General features: G+C 38.3%; 1 protein-coding gene across 5 annotated transcripts in view; it reads right to left on the bottom strand.

Annotated features, from left to right (window-relative positions):
- Positions 1 to 25,476, bottom strand: part of DUSP3 (dual specificity phosphatase 3) — a 115,741-nt gene that overhangs the window by 17,003 nt on the left and 73,262 nt on the right. Inside the window, exon 4 of one of the 5 annotated variants that reach the window (XM_072414935.1) lies at positions 8,213 to 9,194. The exons of 3 other annotated variants lie outside the window; for them this stretch is intronic. In XM_072414935.1, the coding sequence (XP_072271036.1) occupies positions 9,097 to 9,194 (98 nt within the window). In that variant the 3' untranslated portion in view covers positions 8,213 to 9,096. Of the gene's footprint in view, positions 1 to 8,212; positions 9,195 to 18,262; positions 18,413 to 25,476 lie in introns of those variants that run through there. One more of the 5 variants, XM_072414936.1, reaches the window with a different exon arrangement.

Here is a 25,476-nt window from a genome sequence, read left to right on the forward strand (position 1 = left end):
TGCAACTCCTATTTAATGTACAGCGTTGCGTAATATGTTGGCGCTATATAAATCCTGTTTATTAATAATAATAATAATATATATATATATATATATATATATATATATATATAAGCAAACAAGAACTTGTGTATGTGCTTGTGATTTTTGTGGGATAACCTAGTCCGCTGTCAAATGCGAGGTCTCGCCTGCCAGGGTACGCAGGAATTTATCAGTAGGCAGATCCTCAGGTTGGGCATCGTAAGCGTTTAGGTAGGCGCCTATGTAAACAGCTGAAATCAGTTAACTCTTTCTGAACCCGAAAATAATAGGTCATTGAAAAATATGCCTATTTCTTAGCTAATTTATATGTTTTAAACTTTTGAACACCACAAACATTTTTATTTAGGGCTAAGTGAAAGATGTGTGCTATTAGAAAGAATGATTTTTCAGGGGAACAGTGACTTTTAATGCAAGCTCGCCAGTGTCGAGCTGCCGCACAATCATTTCAGTTGATAACTGCCGGGAGAATACGCCAGTGTATTCTCGACAGCTGAAATTTGCTTGATAAATAGGTTTTTGGCATTCGATTCCGGATAGCGAATACACGGGCTCAAGCGAGCTCCCGATTTGGCTTGATGAATCAGGCTCTCCGTATTCTTGCTAAGGTTGTTGGTTTCTGTGATTTGATTTGAAGGGATAAAGGTTGCAATGCTTATCATGCTAAATTATTGAAAAATGCAAAAGTATAAACAGGTGGTTTTTTTTGACATTTTTTTTTTAATTTTATTGTCAATATATGTGCATTAGGCTTTGCATAGAAAATACAGTATAGTATATAACATTAATACAAACTGTGGGGAACAGCAATATAAACAACATATGCTCAGTACACAATAATCAAAAATAAAACAATGGGACAAATGAACTTGAAGAGGATAATACAATATAATGAATGAAACATAATGGTTTGATCATTGTATGTGGAACATCTGTTATATTGTCTGTATGCATGTGAATCAAAGAAATGAAAATAGACTCTCAGAGTAGCAGAGGTAAGTGGTAAAACTGTTTGGGTTTTGGGTGTCTCAGGGGTATTTGTCCAAGCCACTGCTCCCAGGTCTAAAGAGGGATCTTGTTCCACCAAGGTAGATATTTTGCATCCCGGCTTGGATTGCCATTCAACTACCCGGGTGACCAAGGCCACAGCGTGGTATAATTTAAAGTCAGGTAGACCCATACCCAACCACTTCTTTGCGCTTGCACAAAGGGATGTGCTTTATCATTGGTTGGTGGCCACGCCATACAAATTTATTGGCTTGGGAGCGGAATGTTTGAAAAAACATTTTAGGGGGGGAAATAGGTAAAGCCGGATGCTTGAAGGGTATACTCACCTCCACACACAGGCCAGCCTTTCTCTCGCACCACAGGGCAGAAATCTCGCACAGTTCCAGGGAGCAGGCAGCAGGGATGTCTCAACGTGTATTTAGGGTAGCAAGCAAGACCTAACAACTGTTTCTGCAGAACAGCGCCATCAAAACATAAGTGGCCAAAAAGTGTAATACAGTCCCTGTAATAAAACTGCGCTCCGAAATTCACGCCGGAAAACTGAAGGAACCAATTATTGATGGCCGGATTTTCAATTGTCAACCTGTATAGAAATTTGGGTACTGAATCCATTTTAGGGATCCTGCCAAACCACAATAGTGGCAGGTTTTGCCATTGATCTAGATATTTGGATATGTTCTTAAGTAAGGGGGAGTAGTAAAGCTGAAAAAGACGAACAAGATCTGAGGGAATGGCAACTCCCAAGTATGTAATGTGGGAAGAGAACCATTTAAAGTGGAAGTTATGGGACAGTTACATGACAAGGGTCCCCGGCAGGAAGATGTTCATGGCCTCTTTTGGAAAGGTTCATTTTAAAATTATTATGTGTACTGAATCCTTGCATTTCTAGGAGAATGGAGAGGAGGGAGGTGTGTGGTTGTGTTTTATATAAGAGGACATTGTCTGCGTAAAGGGCCAGTTTATGATGGTGGGTGGGAGTTTGTATTAGTGTTGGTCGATTAGCTCACTATTGGATTCGCCAGCTATTCGCTCGAATAGACCAAAATTTTTTGGATGGTCGAATGTCGAATTTGAACAATATTAAAGTCAATAGGGGAAAAATTTGGGTTTCAAACTCTGGTCCATGGGCCAAATCTGGCCTGCAAGGTCCTTTTTTTGGCACCCCAAAGAATTACGAAGACAAATTACATGTGGCCCACCCGTTACCACAATTCCCGGCATCACTGCTATTGACTGTTCCAAAGACGCAAGCAAAGCCGGGAATTGTAGTCTCGCCATCACTCCTATGTGACAAGTGAGAGAAAAAGTGTGTGGGGGCAGTGTGAGGTGGGCAGTGTGAGGAGGGCAGTTTGGGGAGGGCAGTGTGAGGAGGGCAGTGTGAGGCGGGCAGTGTGAGGAGGACAGTGTGAGGTGGGCAGTGCTGGGTTTCTTGTGCAGCACATCACTCTCCTCTGACAGGTGAGCTGCAGCTTTCCTGTCACTATAGACTTGTAGTGCAATATGTGTGCAATCTTCTGCCAATCAATTCATTTTCAGTTTCATTAGCTCCAGTCACTTCTGTGTCATACTCTGGATATATATAAATAATTATAGGTTTAACATTTTTATTGTTGGTAGATCATTTTGATTTTGAAATGTTTTTAAATTTAAAACTTAAAAAAAAATCATAGGCCTCTTTCTCTATTAAAAGTTTGTTACAGATTGGATGTTAAGCAAAACCTCTTTGTTTCCATATGAAAATGTTATATATGTAATGAGAAGGAAAAACTTCAATTTTTTCAATACATTTTAAGTTTGGAATTTCTGTCCTCTGTATGTGTGTTCAGCCCTCTGTATCTGTGTGTATTTGAGTTTGACACCCCTGGTGTAGAGCTTCTACAGCCTCCGAATACATATAAAAACATACATTATAAAAAGATACATAATACTAATACATACCCCTGTACTTCACATGAATATTAAAGAGGACCTGTCACATGAATATTAAAGAGCACCCGTCATATGAATATTAAGGAACACCCGCGTCACATGAATATTAAAGAGGACCTGTTACATCAATATTAAAGAGCACCTGTTACATCAATATTAAAGAGCACCTGTCACATCAATATTAAAGAGCACCTGTCACATGAATATTAAAGAGGACCTGTCACATGAATATTAAAGAGCACCTGTTACATGAATAATAAATAGGACCTGTCACATGATTAATAAAGAGCACCTGTTACATGAATATTAAAGACCACCTGTCACATCAATATTAAAGAGCACCTGTCACATCAATAATAGGGAGGACCTGTCACATGAATAATAAGGAGGACCTGTCATATCTCATTATTCACGTGACAGGTCCTCTTTATTGTTTATGTGACAGGTCCTCCTCATTGTTCATGTGACAGGTCCTCTTTATTGTTCATGTGATAGGTCCTCTTTATTGTGCATGTGACAGGTCCTCTTTAATATTCATGTCACAGGTGCTCTTTAACCCCTCTAGCGTTCTAATTCTGTCAGTTTTTTGATGCAAAAAGTGATCCTATTTTTTTTGCATATACATTTTTGTTTATATTGTGGGCCTGTAATTCATAGGATTACCACCTGGGTAAAATAATTATGTTTATTTATTATATTAAAAAAATAAATTATAATATAATACATAATTATAAAACATAATAAAACAATAGACCACAACAATGTGATTTATCAAAAAAAAATTTTATCAAAAATTTCCTACTGAAATTTTCCAACAAGGGTGAAATATTATTGATAAATAATAATTTAAATTAAATGCAGATTTTAGAAAAAAAAATTACATTTTTAGTAGACATCCCGGGTGTGGTAGATTTTGAAGCAGGGTGCTTCACAAAGTCCAACATCACAGTCAGGACAGTAGAACCTGCTTTCTTTGCGTTTCTTCCTTCCTCTGTCATTGGTCTTTGAGCAGCAAACCACGCACATCCTTGTAGGTGCTGCCTTTTTCTGGGTTGCTGGGATGTATTCAATGAAGTGACGACCGGTCAGGCGTTCTGGGTTGACAACGGTGGAAGCACGGCGTCCAGGTCTATTCATAGCCACTGATGGTGTTTGGTGGTTATTGACTATGGATTCGGAAACTTGCAAAATTAAGTCTGAATGATTCACAGGCCTGTGACAATTTTTTTTGTACAGAATGTAGGCATTTTATAGACACTTTTTTTGTAGTACTTCCTTTGAGCTGTTTTCTCATAGCTGGGTAGAATGTCATAGCTTGGTTAGCTCTGTCGACACCATGGTGTTGTTGTAGTCAATCACCACCTGTGGCTTCATCACTTCTTTCCCACGTTTTGTGTGTACCAGAATGGTGGAGGCATCATGGACAGTAATCATCAGGCACACATCTTTGTTGTCACGCCATCTCAGGGCCATCATCTTGCCTTTCTGCCAGGCAACAATTTCTCCTGTCTTCAGCTTCCCTTTTGTAAACAGTGATGGGAGGTTGCGCTGGTTAGCCCTAACAGTTCCATAGGCATCTGTTCTGTGCTGCAGAAAGAACTCATAAAGCTCAGGAGGGGTGTAGAAATTGTCAGTTGTGACACAATAGCCCTGATCTAGCAATGGCTCAATGAGGGATAGCACTGAAGATGTTGCCAATCCATAATGGCTGTATCTGGGGTTGAACTGAGTCCCTTTTCCAGTTTACAGTACTGTATTCCAGATGTAGCCAAATGAGGATTTGCACAGCATATACGTTTTCACGCCAAATAGTGCCCTCTTTGACGCAATGTACTGCACCCAGCTGAGCCTCCCCTCGTAAGCCATTAGACTTTTGTCAATGCTGACATCTCTTTCTGGCACATAGGTTTGCTGGAAATTAGTAGAATCATCTGAGACACTTCCCAAATTTTCTTCAGTTTTGGTGCAGGATGGGTAGTCTCATCAAATTCTTCATTGTTTTGCGAAGTGCAGGTACTTCAATATGAGGGAAAAGCGGTATTCTGGCATGACTGTGCCAAAAAGTGGAGTGGCAAGCATTTTATTTTTGAACCAGTAGTACTTCTGCACGGGTTTGCCCACAACTCCGTGCAGGATCACCAAACCCAAAAACAGCCAAATGTCATCCTTGGTCACAGGTTCCCACTTTCTGCTTCTTGTAAACCTCAGGTGAGGAGCACCTTTTTGTTGTCCAGCGTACCTGCATAAAACAAACAGAAAAAGGTATTTTAGGATATGTTCTTTTATAGTGTGGTGAAGGTTGCAAGTAATATGTTAGCAAAGAGAGAGCAGCAAATATGTTTGCATAAAAAAAAAACTTTTTTCGATAACTTCAGAGGTCAAAAACAACTTCAGGTATGCCAGGGAGTCGTCGGATTCAGCCTCAATTTTCATCCCTGGTGCGCCGGTTGAATGGAAATCTTGGCGGTGCTGCCTGGTCTGCATCAAGGTCAATAGGGCACTGTGCACACAGCACTGACCTCAGGTTTAGAATGGTCGCTCAGTTCACTTTCGCTGTCTGATGACAAATTTCCTGGTGAATCACTATTGCTCGATTCCACAAGGGACTCCAAATCACTATCGCTGCTTTCAAATTTCCCTCAAAACAGCGCTTGCGTCAGCAAGATGCCTTTTGGATGCCATGTGGTTCCCAGCAATCAGTCAGGAACAATCAAGGTCGAAGACAAAGTGATGAAATGATACATTCAGGAAGTGATTTATAAGTCATCAAAAGGTCAGATCAAAGTTAGGGCTAATAGTGGGCAAAATGTAAATCAGGGCACTGGGCAATTATGCTTGGTGCACTAAAACATGTATTTATACTTTTATTTTGTGTTTTTTACTGTAAAAGTAAGATTACATAGTAATCTGCTTTTAAATTTCCAGCCCCCACAATCCATCACTTCACCGCATCACCCAGAAGATGTCACATCTTGCCGGGTGATGCGATGGGGATGTCCCCCACCCTGCTCACTCCCCTGAAACCACCAACAATGTTGCTCCCATCACCCCGAGGATGCGAGCGTCACATCTTCCAGGTGATGCGAGCAGCTATAGTAAATTTCGAGGGTGAAATCCTGCATGGTGCATCGCATCTAACTGGAGATGCGACCAGCAGCGTGGTCAGGACCTGGGCAGCATTTAAAAGCAGATTACTCAGTATTCTGCTTTTAAATTTCCCGCCCAGCCACACCCCCCGACAGACAGCCACCTCGGCATTACAGCGGGATCATCAAATCGCCGTTAGAGCACGGGGCACAGGTAAGAGGGGCTTCTAAAGTTACCCCAACTTGGGGTTTCCGCTTTTTGGTGCTCTTTAATATTGATATGACTGGTCCTCTTTATTATTGATGTGACAGGTGCTCTTTGATATTAATGTGACAGGTGCTCTTTAATATTCATGTGACAGGTCCTCTTTAATATTCATGTGACAGGTCCTCTTTAATATTCATGTGACAGGTGCTCTTTATTATTGATGTGACAGTTGCTGTTAAATATTCATGTGACAGGTGCTCTTTAATATTCATGTGACAGGTGCACTTTAATATTCATGTGACAGGTCCTCTTTATTATTAATGTGACAGGTCCTCTTTAATATTCATGTGACAGGTGCTCTTTATTATTGATGTGACAGTTGCTCTTAAATATTCATGTGACAGGTGCTCTTTATTAGTGTGTGTGTGTATATATATATATATTTTCCTCTCCCCAGCCAATCAGAGCACTAGAGGTGATGAATGGGGATACATATCCCCATTGAACCTCTATTGCCCTGGTATCCCCTGCAGTTACAGCTAATTGGAGGCCTGTGACTCCATTTACCTGTAACCGCAAAGTTCCCATGGTCCGGGGATCCCACGATGACATTATGATTCATAATGTCATTGTCGGATAACCTGTAAAAAAATAAAAAAATTAGTTAAAAAAAAAACACACAGTAATTAAATAAATTTTTTTTAAAACATTTTATTTTCTGAATTTCTGCCATTGAATCCTGAGTTTTTCGGGTCGGGTCTACTTTAAATTCGAACAGCCATATTTGGGTTGAATATAAGGACTAGTGTTCGAATTCTGGTTGTCCTTACATTCGACCCGAATACAGCTGTTCGAATTCGGATAGACCTGACCTGAAAAACACTAGGTTCCACGGTAAAAATTTGAGTGAAAAATGTTTAAAAAAAAGAATACATTTATTTTAAAGTAATTTATTGAATGTGTTGTTTTTTTAACTAACTTTTTTTTTTACAGGTTTTCCAACAATGACATTATGATTCCCGCGGCTGTGCAGCCGTGGGAATCCTTCTGTCATTGTAGGACCTCCGGGCACTAAAGGTGATGAATGGGGATTTGTCCCCATTCATCACCTATAGTACCCGGAGATCGTAGTGGAACTGCAGAGGAAATCTGCAGTTCAGTTCCAACGTGATGTCACGTGGAAAACTGAACTGCAGACCTCTGCAGTTCCACTACAATGTCCAGGCACTAGAGCTGATAAATGGAGACATAAACTCTATCCAAGAATACATAGTAGTAGCACAGCGCGGCAACAGCGATCACTGCTGCAGAGCCGTACTATGTGTTGTTGGATAGAGAAACTCCATCCAACAACACATACAACTAGTAAAGGGCTGCAAGAGCAATCTGATTGCTCTTGCAGCCCTTAAAAGACTTTAATGGTGTCCGAATTCGGCATTTGATCACCCAGAGAATTTCTCATTATTCGATCGAATAGCTGTCGAATCGTTTTGTGAGATATTCGACCAACACTAATAAGGACAACCAGAATTAGAACACCAACACTAGTTTGTATACCTTGGATGGAGGAGCTGGAACAAATAGTGATGGGTAAATGTTCTATCACCAAAGCGAAAAGGAGGTAGGATAGTGGGCAGCTCTGCCTCATGCCATTGGATGTGGTGAATTGCCCAGATTGGGTCTCATTAGCTAGAACTTTTGCTGCTGGAGTCAAATAAGCCAACAACTGGGTGGCCAAGGTTTTATAAAACAAGGGGGGTAAAGCCATCAGGACTGGGACATTTACCCGTTTGGAGTAGTTTAACCACCCTGGAGGTATGATTAATGAGGATTTTTAAATGAAAAAGTGGTACCCTAAAAAACCCTCATTATTTTAAATTTCCTGCCTGGTCCTGCCTACCTGCCTAACACTCCCTCCCTCCAGCTCAAGACTCACAGGTCGGGGATGCAGTTGCTGGCTGGGCATCGCTAACTTACACAGATGCTCGGCCAGGATCCCCAGGAGAAGAAGATGCCAGGCATCGCTGGAGGACGCCCCTGGAACGTGGGAACCAGGTAGGAGTTTTAAACTCCCTGGCATCTCTACACCGAGTATGGCTCGGGGTTACTGCTATTAGTATGGAAAATCCAGCCTGAGCCACACTTAGGAATACCCCCAGGGAGGTTAATGGCACCCATTAGTTCCTCTGATTTCAGAGGGGCGTCCAGCATTGTGGAAACCGAAGAATCCAATGTTGGAAGCGCTGTCTCCTGGATGTAGGAGTGCATTTTTTCAGGTTGGTTGTAGAGTTTCCTGTAAAAGGTGTCAAATTCCCTAGAGATGTCCCTGTTGCCGTGCACCTGAAAGCACTTTAAGTTAATAAGTGGATTAGAGGATTTTGAGGGTCTTGGATGAATAGTACGAGCAACGTGTCTACCACACTTTTTTGCAAATTCATATTACTGTCTTCTCACTTTGTCTCTAGCTATCATGGATTGGGAGTCCAAAATCCACAATAATTACCATCTTTTGTTAGAGAGATCTACTAAGGTGCTCGGCAATAGGTCACGCTTGTGGGTGCATTCTAACTCTGCTATTTTGGCTAAAAGGCATTGCATCTAAGTAGTTCTGGCCTTCTTCAGGCCTGCTCCATGTTTGTGGAAGTGGACATAATAAAAAAGAAAACGAATAGAGAAAGCTTGGGGTATTGGAGGCAAGATCAAGATTGTATTAAGCTTTGGGCAATTCATACAATCAATTATAAATGCAATTTCCATACATATAAGTACATACGACAATTGGTTTTCACACACCATTAACTTAGTCAAGGGGGTAGTTCCTGTCATCTATACAGATTGGTAGCTACATATGCTTGTAAAACAAAAAAAATTCAATCCTGAAGAGTTTCGTAGACTGGCTTCATCAGGCTGGAAACATAACATAGCTATAAGAAAAAACAGGAGCAAATATTTATGCATTCAAGGTATTGTTCAAGGATAATTGTATATACACAATAAAGTGTAATTAAGTGGAAATTTTTAAGTAAAGGCAGGAGGGTAACATTGAATTTTCCACATAATGCATATTCATAACAGGTTGATTCTTACATTGATTAATAATTGTGCAAACTTTTTGAGAGACTATCTATCTAATGATATTAACGTAATCACAAAACAGGTTAAGATGGCGGAACGCCTGGCTCTGTCTCACACAATGAGATCACACGCAAGCGTAACTATCAGGAACACAGAAGGCTGGCCAAGGTAGGAAAAGGGGCATAGATCCAGGGGAATTGAAGGGGACATCTCCACCTTTGTCCCTAAAGACTCCCTTGGAGGGTTCAGACTTTCTGGGTTTATCCCAGAGGGAGGCTATTTCCCAGGGTCAATCACTATTACATAGCCCTGCTCCTTCCTCTATAAGCAATAGAGAATCTTATACAACCCCATAGAGGAAAGGCCTGCTGGAAGATGTCAGGAGAGTTCTCCTTCTACAACTTTGACCCCACTATCTGAGAGTGAATCAAGATTATATGCACACTTAGCAGTGCTTTTACATACTAAACTGGCGAAAATATCTACATCTATTACTACTGAATTAAAAAACAACAGGCATGCAGGGGATTGGAAGTAGAATAGAAGCCATGAAGCAAAGTCTTAACAATACTACCTTTAAAGTCTCTCAAAATGTAAAGCAAATATCTATATTGGAAGCCAAGATAGAGGAGTTACAGTACAAAATTGATGATTAGGAAAACCGTTCTAGATGAGCCAATTTTCCCATCAGAGGCTTACCAGAGTCATTTAAAGATATATCAGCTGTAGTTAAGCACTTTATAAAGGAAAATTGCTTGACATATCTGAAGTCATCCTTGAGATTGACAGAGTATATAGAGCATTGAGGAAACCTAAATTGGTTGCCCTGTCTAGGGACATAATAGTAAAGCTTCACTATTACTCTACAAAAGAAATGTTAATGCAGGCTCTAAGAGGACTTGATTCAGTGATGATAGAAGGAATTCCAGTTCAAATGTATTCTGATATTTGACCTTTTACTATACAACACAGGATAGCTCTGAAACCTCTACTCCAGGCTCTTAGTGCTCAAAAGATAAAGTATCATTGGGCTTATCCATTTTGCCTTGTTTTTCAACATCAAGGAAAGACATTCTCTTTTATTTCCTATGAAGAAGGGGAACAGTTATTACAAAAACTTGATTTATTATCCTCCTTTTCTGTTCAACCATACTCTGCGAAAGTAGATCAAGTCTCTCTATATCTGTCATGGCAAAAGGTTGGCCAAAGTTCTAAAAAAGGACTAAAATCTGTTGAAGGACGGTGACTCAATAAGGACATTTGGAGGAAATGGGGTGTAAATATTATCCTGTATTAACTTTAAGTAAGAAATGTTTATCAGTCAATGTAACTAAAAGGTTAACTCAAAGTGATATATCTGACTGATAACACTACTGGGGCTGTTAAAACTAATTATGAAATATGATTATATTTGAAGAAGGCTGAGGGGGTAATACATGACCTCACTGTGGGGAGTAATACTGACAGGGAGTAACTTATAGTGAGACACCTGTTGATTTCTCCCTCTAATTATGGAACAAGGATATGCCCTTACGGATTAGGTCACTTGGGTGGGGGCTATACCCCCAGAAGCATATAGGGAATTAGGGGGTTGCTTAAATCTGACAATCGGAAAAATTTGAAAATTGAAGAAAAGGTAATTTTTTTGTTGTCCTATGTGGTCTTATGTTGGTCTTTTGTGGTATTGTGTCCCCTACCTCTCGTTTCTGGTCTGTTCTTTTAGATACTTAAATAACAATAAGTTTACAATTACTTTTTTTATTGTTTTAGAGATGATTGAATCTTTATGAATCTAAATATGATATTCATCTATCTATCTATCTATCTATCTATCTATCTATCTATCTATCTATCTATCTATCTAGCTATCTATCTATCTATCTATCAGTGAAACACTCTACCTATCTGAGTACAGTAGATTTCAGGACTGAACCAATACAGTACAATCCAACTATCTATCTGACTGCTACAATATTAGGATTGGCAAAATCTACAGTTTGGTGCATCATGAGAAAGAAACAAAGCACTGTTGAACACAGCAATGCCAAAAGACCTGGACATCCACAGAAGACAACAGTGGTGGATGATCGCAGAATCATTCCATGGTGAAGAGTAGTGTTGATGTTCGAATTCGGGTTGTCCCTATATTCAACCCGAACATGGCTGTTCGAATTCGGGTGGACCCGACCCGAAAAACACGGGATTCGACAGCAAAAATTTAGGAGGAAATTTTTTTCTTAAATTATTTATTTCGTATGTGTCATAATGTCATTGTGGGATTCCTGGACCGTGGGAACTTTGCGGTCACAGCTAATTGAAAGCAGGTGCCTTGAATTAGCTGTAACCGCAGGCAATACGAGGGCAATAGAGGTTAAATGGAAATACTATCTCCATTCATACCTCTACTGCTCTGTGATTGGCTGAGAAATAGGAAACCCTGATGACAGCTCAAGCATCATCAGGGTTTCCCTTTCCTCAGCCAATCAGGGAGCAGAGCAATCAGCGGAGCTTTACTATGCTGACAACTCTGCTCCCCTGATTACTTTGCAGCGCTAGAGGAGCTGTGACATGTATTACACATACAGAATACATGTCACAGCTCCTCTAGGGCTGCAGAAACGATCAGCCAAATCAACTTCAAACCTTTTATCTGCTTAATTGATAATGACATAACAAAGGAATTGCCCACACCAGCCCATAAAATAGCCTTTGAGTCAGTTGTCCAATTACTTCTGAGCCCCTGAAATGAAGTGATTGTGTAAAAAAAAGGCTTTAGTTCCTCACATTTTTATGCAATCTTTTAGTTCAACCCACTGAAATAAAGCTGAAAGTTTGCAGTTCAACTGCATCTGAGTTGTTTCATTTAAAATTATTTGTGGTGGTACAGAACGAAAATTAGAAAAATGTTGTCTCTGTCCAAATATTTATGGACCTAAATGTACGTGTCACAAGGGGGACTCTACAACTGCACTTTTGCAATTTTTTTGCACACTGTTGTTACTTACAATGGATAAAATGCACATGCATTGGCAGTACTACCAGGACTCTTCAGAAAGGACATAGACTGGTAGGATTACCATGTCCAGTCAGTTCATTTGAATAAAAATAGAACATGATTTATCAATACTTAAATTTAAATTCACTGTAAAATTGTAAATATTTTTTTTTCAGGTTTACATCCAATATAAAAACACCTTATCCTGCAAGGCAAAAGTTTTCACAGTTCTTCAGGGAATTTTGTTTTGTTTTTCTCTAGGACAAAACAAGTGGTGTTCTTTAGCCATGCTATCTATGTGTATGTAACTTTGATATCAAATAAACCTTTCAAATATTCATTTTATTATCACTATGCAACTGTGCACATTGTACCCACATACAGATGGCTAGGCAGATGGATGAGACACAAGGCTTCATCCTGACAAATGGTAACTCAGAAATTGACAGTACATTGTGCTGTACAGTTGGTAAAAAATGCTGTTAGCGTGGGTTAGGCCGGACATAGTTTAGGACTAGCATTTTACTGGATATTTATATGGATAAAAACTTTTTCAGTGATGGAAGTGTTAAGGGTTATTATTGTAGTTTCGGTATTTACACATAGTATATTTCACCAAAAGGACACTGCATGAAAACTTTTTCAATATCTAAGTATTGTCATTTATGTGGCTTTGTATTTACATATACAGTTTTTTCACATGTAAAACTAAATTACCTACTGAAATCAAACTTAAAGAGGAACTAAACTAAAAACTGAAAAAAAAACCCACTTACCTTTAATCCCGCAGGGCAGTCCGATCCATCCGGGGGTGTTTTGCATCTGGTCCTGCGTCGTCCCGGAGCCCCAGACGCCACCATTTTCTCCTCTTTTGTCTGGTTCTTCATCCTATGTTACCTGACCCAGGTGAGAGATCGGGTGACGTAGGATGAAAAAACATTTTGCTGATCTCACTGCATGCATGAGATCAACAATTTTTTCTATTTGTGCGAAAAGGCTCCTTCTGTGCATGCCTGAGAGAGCCCCCCGGGATACTTGACGTATCCCGGGAGGCTTTGCGTTGCTATTCATAGGAGATCGAGGATTAGGGGACCATGCTGCACCTAAACAAAAAAAAAAAAAACAACTAAATTTTTACCTTACATAAAAGGGTTGTCTACTAGTGTTGGTCGAATATCTCACTATTCGATTCGACAGCTATTCGATCAAATAGTGAGAAATTGTTTGGGTAATTGAATGCTGAATTCGAACACCATTAAAGGCAATTGTGGGAGATGTCGGGTTATTTTTAAGGACTATTAAGGGCTGCAAGAGCAAAAGGATTGCTCTTGCAGCCCTTTACTGGTTGTATGTGTTCTTGGATAGAGTTTATCTATCCAAGAACACAGGGAGTCCTTGTAGTGCCCTGGGGATTGCACTCTCTTCTCAATGATTGTAGATTGCCCGGCTGGCAAGTATCTCTTACTCTGGAACACGCACAGTAATATGATACAATTGTTACATTTTTCTTGCAGTGGATAAAAGAAAAATTTAACAAATCTATCATAATATTACTATGCTGGAAAGTATGTTACAGAGTAAGAGATATGTCATTGTAGAATAACCTGTAAAAACAAATATTTAAATAAACACAAACACTCAATAAATTAATTTAACAATAATTTTTATTTTCTTTTAACACATTTTTTTTATCCGAACTTTTACAGTCGAATCTCGTTTTTTTTCAGGTCGGGTCTACTCGAAGTCGAACAGCCATTTTTGGGTCAAATATAAGGACAACCCCAGCTCGAACAACACTATTGTCGACCTTTTTATGTAAAGTAAAATTTCTGAATGTAGGTACGCTTTAAGATAAATAAGCAACTAAGGGTTACAAAAATGATCTAGGAAGCTTTCAGTCAGTTTAACATTGAGTGGGATGTGTTCAAGACAGTAGAAGTGTAGGGTGGGCAAGATAAAATGCCTATTATCATATAAATAAAACAAAACTGGAGATCAAATACCAAGATAGAAAATGAGCACTCCAGTAAAGTGTACTGGGAAAATGGAAATAGTTTCACTGATGTTATGGAACCCTACTCCTAAGTCAGGTAAAATTTAACAGCTCGTTGAGATTGCATAGTCTGGCCTTATGCACAAGGAACAACTACATTTATGGCAGTGCCAATTTTTTCCATACAATTCCATAAAAACGAATTCTTCAGTTTGTGAAATTGATATTTTTTTAATTTGAACAAATTATTATCTTCATAAAAAGGTACTGAAATATTTTCTTGGGATTCTCCAATTTGCATTTCATATGCTACTGACAATCTTTGTACCTACCTAATTCAATTACCTAAAAGTTTTGCTTAAATATTTTGAGAACAGACCAATAATTTTATTAAAGTTCAGTTAAATAATGAGCTAAGGATGTTTAATTTGAAAATAAAAAAGTGAATAATGCTTATTCACAAGTGTATTCAAATGTGTAAAAATGTCATTGTGCTTAAAAATAATCCTTGCTTTTATGTGAAATATATATATGCACATACACACACAAACACACATGGGACAGCAATGTTCATAAATATATGCAGACCCTGCTTCCAGCTTTGTAGTTCTATACAATGGCTGAGCTTTACAGCACCTCTCACAATTCTTAATTCCTTTGCATAGATATAGGTCTGCAGCTCATATCTATGCAAAGAGCCACAAATTACAAACATAGGTGCCTAACAGTGTGACATGTTAGGGGATGAAATGTGAACTCATGTTCTGCCATACCCAAAAGTACCAGGCAATTTGCTTGGTTCCCTGAGATCTATGCAGCAAAATGATGGGAATGGGAATATGTACTGTTGATCAATCTGCAATTTTTATATCCTTCTAAATCAGCTGGAATTTGAATAGAAAAATCTGTCCCACATCAGAATGCTGCAGAGTGCGACCCTTGTTTGTCAGAAAACTGTGGTCTCTCTGAGGACATCTGCCATGTCCTGTGAAGAGCTGTAGTGATAATTTTTCAATCTGTAAGAAACATGAGCTTTGTTAACTGCAGAGCTAAATATCTGAATCAGTAGGAGCTGTGTTAGACAGACCCCTACAGATAAACCAGTTGTTTCCTCAATGTGAGTGGGGGTAACTTCTAACAGCATTTCTGTTCAGGCTTTGGCCTGAGGATAATGAATTTTTAAAGCATTGAAAACTTTTTGTTTTGATCCATCGATAGCTGAGATCTAAATCTTCAGCAGGGACTTAAATTTTCTGACTGCAGCTGCAAAGTGAAATGTTATTCCACATTCTTAGACAATATTTCCATGTCTAGCCAAAGCCAAGGCTCCACTTTACAGTGTGTTAAGACAGCAAGAAAATGATGTGGAAGATATATTTGTAAAAAAAGATTTCAGGGCAGATTTTGTAATATTCCCCATAGTCTGTGTAGCTGACATCCAAGCTGATAAATACATTTTTTGGTGTTCCCTTAAATCAAATTGTGTATATGAGGTAGACACACTGGGATGAAAATTATTCCTTTTAACCTATGCATTGGCATTGCCATTTTATCTAAACCCAAAAACAAATATAATATTGCAACTTACAAGGTACTAGATATGATAACTGTATTTGTTTTCTAATGAGGTATTTATTACAGACACTTAATATTAGTTAAGTACCTAATATCTAAGTACTAAGGAATTCATGTCCCATAGTATGATTACTTTTTCCATACTGCCTGGAAGAACTAAAATATTAAACACAGCATTTTGAAATTAAGAAGTTGTTTTAGGTATGGAAGCATTCAAGGACTGATTTATATAAACCAGAATAATAGCAAAATAATGCAAAAAAATTACAGATACAGTTACTATAAAAGCACACAATCGGAATTTTAATATTTTTTTTTAAATTTTAACCCCCTTCATCCTGTTTTTACATAAACTACTTTTAGCAAGTGCCCTTCTAGCATATTTACGTACTTTTAATATTTGCAACTGTGGGAGTAACTTCAAATGGGTATGATCAATGGATAATGTAATTGGCAACCACTTTAAGGAACTATGAAATTATTGGCATAAATTATGGCCCTTTTAGATCTTGGCCTTTCAGTGATTTGCATTATTGTGTGTATTAATGCACATCTTTTTGCAAGTTACATGTGTTGCTTAAATAAATGGGCAGTCTTCACTAAAATATCTGTTCAAACTGACAGCATTTTTCCAGTGCAGCACACCAAAACACCAAGGTGCATCAGAGTATTGACACGTTTGCATTCTATTCAAAATAATTGCACCGCAATCCTCTAACATAGCGTGTGTTGTTTTAACCCCCCTAGCGTTCTAATTCTGTCTGTATTTCCATTCAAAAAGCATTACCATTTTTTTTCATGGAAATTTTTTTTACATTATAGGCCTATAATTCTTAGGTATAACTCACTGAAATATGTCCAATATTTAATAAACCTAAAAAAATTAAAAAATTAACTTTAAATAAAAAAAACACAAAAATCTCTTTAAAAAAAATAAAAAAATAGTGAAACACCTAATATAACTGTACATTAGCTTGTATAATATATATATAATATAATCATATATATATTATATAAAGACTTCGTTGTATTGGACTCAATACAGCTATTTCTTATTGAATCCAATACAAAATTATTTGTATCATTGTGAAACCACAGGGATCATCTCTGCTCACGTCGGGAGTAGATCAAAGAGAGATGATGTGTCCGGAGGAGCTGAGGGGACCAGCAGGACGTGGGGGAGGACAACAGAATAAGGTAAGTGGGTTTTTATGTTTTAAGCGACCCGAGTCACACTCGGGATTACCGCTAGGGGGGCACACCTCACTGGATAAATTGTTTTAGCCCAATTTTTTGTCATTGGAAGTCATTTCGTGTCAGATACAACCTAATTATATGTAGGTGCATCAAAGATCAATGAGATGGCTCACATTTCACCAGTGTTTCTCAACCAGGGCTCTGTGGAATTCCAGGGTTCCTCCAAAGATTGTTAGGGGTTCTTTAACCTCCTGTGCGGTTCATTTCTGTCCGGATATATATGTCTAAAAGCAGTACATTGTTTTTCATGAAAATTTATTTTACAGTATAATATAATAGTAGAATAATAAAGTTTGAAACACAAAATCATGTCAAAACAATAAATGTATTATACTTATACTATTATATTATACTGTAAAACAAATTTTCATGAAAGACAATGTACTGCTTTTAGACATATAAATCATCAGTATTCCATTCGATACAGTTATTTTGTCTTGAATCCAATACAAATTAAATTGAAATTCCCACTGTGCCCCTGACGCAACGGCTGCACGCATCAATGTCACTGGGAACTCCTCGGTGACTCATCAGATGCAGAGGACGCCAGCCGGAGCAAGCAAGGAGACAGGAAGGACGAAGGAGGATGCCGGCGGATCAGGTAACATTCTATTTACTATTGGTTTTCCCTGTTTTAGCTACCCCGAATGTGACTTAGGGTTATCGCTTTCAGCATCTTTTTTTTACTTCAAGTCACACTCAAGGTTAACACTGGGGAGGTTAAACAATGAGCCTCCAAGGTCAATTTAACTGACACCAATGACCTTTTTGGCTATCTGTAAGGGTGACAATCTTCTGAAAGGCCAGCAATGTAGGAGACATTATTCCTACTGACCACCATGCTGAGAGCTGTGTATACAGTTAGATCCATAAATATTTGGATACTCACACAAAATTTGGTAACTTACCTGTTTTTTAAAACATATTGAAATTACAGTCAATGAATGAATATGGAAATTAATTGCGGACATGGCTTTTTTTTTGAGGGTATCTACACCCAAATTGGAGGGAAAGTTTAGGAATTACAGCTCTTTATTATGTACTGCCCCCTTATTAAAGGGACACTGCCCTTTTTTAATTGGACAATGGACTCCAAACCTATATAACCTTTTTTATTTTTTTAACAATTAGTAGATAAAAGGTTGGGAGTTAATTCCAAGTATGTTTGCACTTGGAAGATTTTGCTGTGTAACTACAACATGCGGTCAAAGGAGCTCTCCATGCTGGTGAAACGGACCATCCTTAGGCTGCAAAAACAGAAAACACACATTAGAGAAATTGCAAGAATAATAGAAGTGGAAAAATCTATGGTTTGCTACATTCTGAGAAAAAATAATGCAGTGGTGAACTCATCAATGCAAAAAGTCTGGACAACAGTTGTAGATGATCACAGGATCATATCCATAGTGAGGAAAAAACCCTTCACAACATCCAGCCAAGTGAAGAACACTTTCCAGAAAGAAGGCATATCAATATCCAAGGCTACTATAAAGCGAAGACTTTATGAAAGCAAATACAGGGGATTCACAGCAAGGTCCAAACCACTCATAAGCCTCAAGAATAGAAAGGCTAGATTGGAATTTGCTACAAAAAACAAAAAAAACACATATTGATGGCAAGAAAAAGGCTTGGAACAGCTCCTGATTCAAAGCACTCTACATCATCTGTAAAACACGGTGGAGGCAGTGTGGACATACATGGCTGCTGGTGGTATCGGGTCACTAGTATTTGTTGATGATGTGACAAAAGCAGGTGGATGACTTCTGAGGTATAGAGGGACATACCTTCTGCTCAAATTCAGCCATTTTGATAGGGCGGTGCTTCACAATAAAGTTGGACAATGACCCAAGAAACATACAGTGAAAGAAACCTGGAAGTTTATTAAAGCAAATAAATGTAATATTCTCCCGGGGCTTAGTCAGTGACTTGATCTCAACACAATCGAGCATGCGCTCGATTGTCCAGGAGGAAATGCAGTGTTTGGTGATGTCCATGGATTCAAGACCGGGTTGTGTATAAAAATATTTAAACAATAATTTTATTTAACACAATAAATGAAAGCCAAAAGTCTGAAATTCCACTGCATTTCAATTCCTTTGTGGTGATTTACAGAACTAAATTTATAAAAACTGTCAGTATACAAAGATTTATGGACCTAACTGTATAAATATAGCAGGGTTACGTTAAAACCTGAAAGTTATTTCATGGATTTTCCCAACAAAGGTTGAAAAACATTGCTTTACACATTCATGCATCTTTGTGTAAATCCTAAATAATAAAAGCCAGACTGATCAATCCTAATTACAGATGCTTATTGCTCGTAAGGATGCACAGGCAAGTATATGATCAAGATTGATCTGCTTGCCTTTTGTCAGTGTGTTTTGACTTCCTTTAAATAGGACTTCCTATAAATACCTTAGAAACTAGAAGGTGGTCATTGGCAAGTTTAGTATCAATTGCTAAGAAGAAAACGAATACCCATGGAATAAAAGCTTACCGCCCTTCTAATACACATTTTATTTTACCTATAAATAAACCCTTAAGAGTTCCCCATAATAAGCTCCCAGCACATTCAATATTGTATAAGTAAAGCACATCTTTTATGCTTTCACAGAAAACAATTAATTTCTCCATTATGGGTAAATTTCACAGTACACTGGCAAAAGAGACAAAATCATGTCAATTTTTTGGATTTCCTCTGTGTCGGCACAATTGACACAGGCACAGTGTGAGACTTGAGGGACAAGAAGTGGATTAAAGAATAACAAATTCTTCAAATTTATAGCTGATGCCAGATATATTTTAAGGTAAAGACATTGTTTTGGCAGAAGACCAAAAGAGGCTACTTCATAAAGCGCAGTTAAATAGGGAATATAAAGGCATTAAAAAACCAATCATGTTTCAATTTTGACATAAAATATGAAATAAAAGATGCTCCATGTTCTCTCTTTCCCTCACATCAATTTCAAATAACTTGTGGCATGGGATAACCATTAAATTTTGAAATGCCATTCAATTTCCTGAAATCCATACAGAATCTCAAAGTTCTGTTGGGCTTGGGTACTAACACAATTGGGTTCAACCATGCACTCTGCGATTTCTCAATGACATCCAGTTCTAGCATTCTTCTTACCTCCTCTGTGACAGCTTTACATCAGGCCTCTGGTATACGATATGGCTTAACAAATATCTCAGTAATATTATTGTGTTCTCTATTACAGAGCAAAGGGTGATGCTCTATCACAAGGGTGCCCAATCTATGGTCCCTGGGCCACATCTAGCCCTCTGCTCATTCCCTCTCTACTCTCTCTGCTCGTTGTCTTGCAGGGGATGTGGTGCGCGCATCTCCTATGTTCCTCTATGAGATTGTACTATAGACCTGGCAATCAACTTTGACTGCTCCCTGCCCACTTTATACTGTGAGATAATCCTACCTCGTGCAGCAGCAGCATGAGCTGTGTCTGTGTGCATGTTGCTGTCATTAACCAAATGTAAACCTTTATATCTTCTACATTGAGTGTCATAGAATTTTGATATTTTCAGAGTACACAAAGAGCTGCTACTAAACCAATTTTCAGCCCCCTAAACAAAACAAGTTACCAGATACAGAGTCACAATCATATAACCCTAATAACAAGGAGGAATATTTTCACATTAAAGTGCTATTTCAAAACCTTGGTCCCCAAATTGAGTTTGCATAGGGACCCTGTTAGGGACTCTGGCTCCCACTTCCATGGCAATGATCATTAGGGTACTGTCAATTTGCTCTGTGCTCTGGTGCCCCAAATATATACTTGCTCGTTCACAAAACTCTACATCATCTGCTGACATCAGCTTCTGCAGAAAATGGCTGGCTCTCACGATTCACGTCTAATAGCATTTTGACCAGGGCTTAAGTAGTCTCCTGAAAGGCCACAACTTGTGCTGCAGTAGACTCTTTGAGGGTTGCCAGTTGTATCTCTGTGGCCTTCTGCTGAGCCATTATAGTCTGCTACATTTGAACAGTAGTCATTGCAAGCTGCCTCACCAACTCCTCCATGGTGAAAGGAGCTTGATCCTTTAAATATCCTTTTGCAGGTTTAAACACAAACTTTTTCTCTGTTGACCTGTGATACCACTTGTGATATAGGGGATTAGCCCTTGCAGCAAATACACAGAGACATTTGTATCATATAGCAGATCTGCAGTCTGCTGTAGGCAAACGTTGGGGTGTACCTGGGATGTAATGGGAAGGCCCACTTAGTATCTTTGTTCTCTTTCCAGAGTCCAGGGCCCTGAAAGAAACTTTGCAGAGTTGCTCTTACTACTTCTAGACTCCTTTCATAGCATACATTCTGGTTTAAAGGGACCATGCTCTGTATTATGGGGTAATATATTTCCCATCCAGGACCCATCTCTGCAGTCATGTACAAATTTTATTTTAATGGGAACTGTAATCTTTTAGAAATGTAATCCATTGGAGGTCATTTTTACTGTAAGATATAAAAAAAGCCAAATGCAATACCAAATTGTAGTGTCTGTGACAAGTGAACAGTACTCATCTAAATATTTTATGTTTAGTCTTAATGAGTGTTCAGTCAATTTCCAATAGTCAATGATGGCCAATGGTGTGGTTTCCAGAATCTCATAACTGGATTAAGTAACAGGGTTTGGTATTTGTTCAATTTTGTTGTTGGGTGTTATACAGGAGCCTTTAGTTGTATTTCAGTGCATCACAGATGTAATATTTTTCCAGTGTGTCAGTGTTTCTGGTTTGGCCATTTTAATTTTGGTAAGAGAATCAAGAAAATCAATGATGATATCTAGCTCTTAGATCTGTCTGGTAACTTGGCAGACAGGCCCCTCTTCCATGAAATTTCTATTTAAAGCATCTGTCCTTAGTTTGCTAAAACTGTAGCATGGAGCGATGTCCATGGAGCCAAGCCTTATTCTCCCTATCTTAATCCTAAAATAGCCAGATCCAAAATTTTGATATCCTTTTTTTCATACCTTAGATAAACACCTTTAGACAGTTCTAGTAATGAGCGGTGAGTGTGTTCTCCAAGGACAGGTCCAAGTACCACAAATATCACTCGCCAAATCAGGTTCCAGCAGAAGACATCTTAATTAAGGACCACATAGAGGAGTTTCTGCTAGAAAATAATATTATAAGTGATAGTCAGCATGGACTTTGCTAAAGCATTTGATACAGTACTCCACAAACAATTTATATGTAAGTTGGGGTCAATAGGTTTAGAAAAGTCAATCTGTAAATGGATAGAGAACTGGCTTAAAGACAGAGGGTAGTGAATAATGATTCATACTCTGATTGGTCTAAGGTTATTAGTGGTGTAGCCCAGGGATCAGTGTTGGGATCTTTACTGTTTAACATCTTTATAATTGATATAGAGTTTGGGATTAAAAGTACCATTTCTTTGTTTGCAGATGACACCAAACTTTATAATGGATTTAAGTCCATACAGGATGTCTTTAATCTACAAGCAGATCTGGTTATACTGTTTGATTGGGCAGCCAAGTAGCAAATGACATTAAATATAGATAAATTTAAAGTTATGCACATAGGGGCTAACAACATGCATGCATCATACTGTCTAGAGCGAATACATTTAGGGAAGTGAGGAATGGAAAAGGTTCTGGGGGTTCTGGTAGATCATAGACCTAATAACTGCATGCAATGCCAAGCTGCAATATCAAAAGCTAGCAAAGTACTTTCTTGTGATAAAAGAGGAATAGACTGCAGAGATGAAGACATAATCCTGCCCCTTTACAAAGCATTGGTTAGACCACATCTGGAATACGCAGTATGTTGTCCAGTTTTGGGCACCAGTTCACAAAAAGGGCATTGTGGAATTGGAGAGAGTACAGAAAAGGGCAACTAAACTAATAAAAAGAACAGAGGAGCTCAGTTATGAGCAGAGATTAGCTGAACTGAATCTATTCTCCCTTGAGCAGAGGCGTTTAAGGGAGGATATGATAACCTTGTATACGTATGTAAATAGTCCATATAGAGAACACTCTACCCAATAATTCACTTTGAGCTCATTACAAAGAACAAGAGGGCACTCTTTATGTCTGGAGGAAAAGAAGTTTATGCACCAGATAAGGAAGGGATTCTTCACTGTAAGGTCTGTGAAAATGTGGAATAGGCTCCCTCAGGAAGTAGTTTCAGCAACTACTATAGATTGATTTAAGAAAAAGCTGCTATGTAACTATGTAACATCTGTGATTAATGTGGTTAAATTAAGCTGGGGATTGGGAGAACTGATGTTATTCACAGCTATTTTTCTCCCTAGATATCCCTGTGATCTACATCTGGACACCGAGGTTAATGATAATGGCAATAATACCGCTGCTGCACTGTGATTAAAGAGACTTCCATGCTTACTGTTTTACTAATTTTCTTAAATACATTCAGTGATGGAAGTTGTAAAAAAAGCTTGCAACCATTTAAGAAGATTTTACAATACCAAAAATATGCAAGTGATCTTTTGTGAGAGACTTAAATTCCTACCATATTCTCACAGAATATTCCATATTCCTTCATTCTCCACAAACAATAACAGGTTTCTAATCACTGTATTATGCATCACCCACTAGGACTCCCTAAAGCCCTCAATTTTTATTTTACAAACAATACTCACTTAATGCCCAGTGCAACAGCAAGAAATTGTCAAACTTCAGATCTGATTTTGATTTCCTACCATGTGGGGACCTCATGTATTGCCATGAGGGAGTGGAAGAAAAATGTCAACATTATTATTACAGGTTAATACATTTTATTAAAATGATATTAAAGCGAGGTGTTCTTCATACCTTGCCGGTCTCCAAATTAAAAGTTAAAGTTAAAAGAAATGAAAGAGTAAAATATGTATTTTGGGTTGCAAAATTGATGGACTCTCACTGTAAGGTATATTAGTTCAGCAAGGCAAAATTAATGCACTGTCAAGCTAAGCTCCGCATCCAGCTTATAATAGCATTTGTAAGGCAAAAAGTTGGCACTTTAATATAAAGTGTGTGTGTTTAATGATAATGGTTAATGATAATGGCAATAATACCGCTGCTGCACTGTGATTAAAGAGACTTCCATGCTTACTGTTTTACTAATTTTCTTAAATACATTCAGTGATGGAAGTTGTAAAAAAAGCTTGCAACCATTTAAGAAGATTTTACAATACCAAAAATATGCAAGTGATCTTTTGTGAGAGACTTAAATTCCTACCATATTCTCACAGAATATTCCATATTCCTTCATTCTCCACAAACAATAACAGGTTTCTAATCACTGTATTATGCATCACCCACTAGGACTCTTCCTGCCTCCAACATAATCATTTATTACCTATGACAACATTTACAAAAGCATCAGGCCAAAATTGTAGCACAACTTACACCAGTAATAGCTATGTTTTTCCAGCTAAAGCACCTACTTGAAGCACTGCACCATAGCTATATCTGGCATATCTAGACTGTCTGCTTGTATGTGGTAAACAAACACACAATCCCATTTCTGTCAAAACAAATTGTTAGTCTGAGCCAGTTCATTCAGCCACCAAGATGGCTTTACGATGAACATGCATTGCTGTCTGAAAAATGTAAGGTGAATTTTCCAGTCCTAGAAAAAATAGTAAAGGCAATTATGAAGATAAGCAATATTCTCTGCTATAGCATAATAATACTTTAAATAGGAAAAAAATTATGAGCAGACATATATATCTCATACAGCATTGACTAATACTTACTAATATTACAAATGTTCCACATCATAAAGAAAAAAATCCCAATCGGGGTTCACCCCTTTATACTAAGCCTTATATATGACTAACATACCACCTTATATATGACTAATATATGATTAACATAGAGTAGTGAATGTGGTAAAAATTCACTTTGCAAAGAAAACCCAATATTGTCAAAGGAAATAGTAAAATACATGATTTTGCTTGATCATAATTAAAATCAGCCAGGCTTTATCTAATTCCCTATTTCAAAAATGTGTTTAATTATTTATTCAGAAAGTACTAACTGAAGCCAAGTGACAGGGGGAGTAGGGAGATGGAAGGCACGACCAAGGGTGAGTGGATAGGTAGGGGTAATAGGAAGGCAGGTTAAGGGCTAGTACAAAGTTGTGGGTGCGAATGAAAGAAAAAAGTTTAAAAGAGGGGCAGAGAAAAGAGGGAGGTCAGTTGGCAGATGGCAGAGAGCAATCTTCCTTCTCACCCTTCCAGAAAGACAATTCTGGGGGGGGGGGGTTAAAAGAGCAGTGACTAAGGTCCTCAGAGGTGGTGCTTGGTGGTAAGAAAAGGTGACAAAA

The sequence above is a fragment of the Pyxicephalus adspersus genome, chromosome 6 (assembly GCF_032062135.1).
Source record: "Pyxicephalus adspersus chromosome 6, UCB_Pads_2.0, whole genome shotgun sequence".
Lineage (NCBI taxonomy): Eukaryota > Metazoa > Chordata > Amphibia > Anura > Pyxicephalidae > Pyxicephalus > Pyxicephalus adspersus.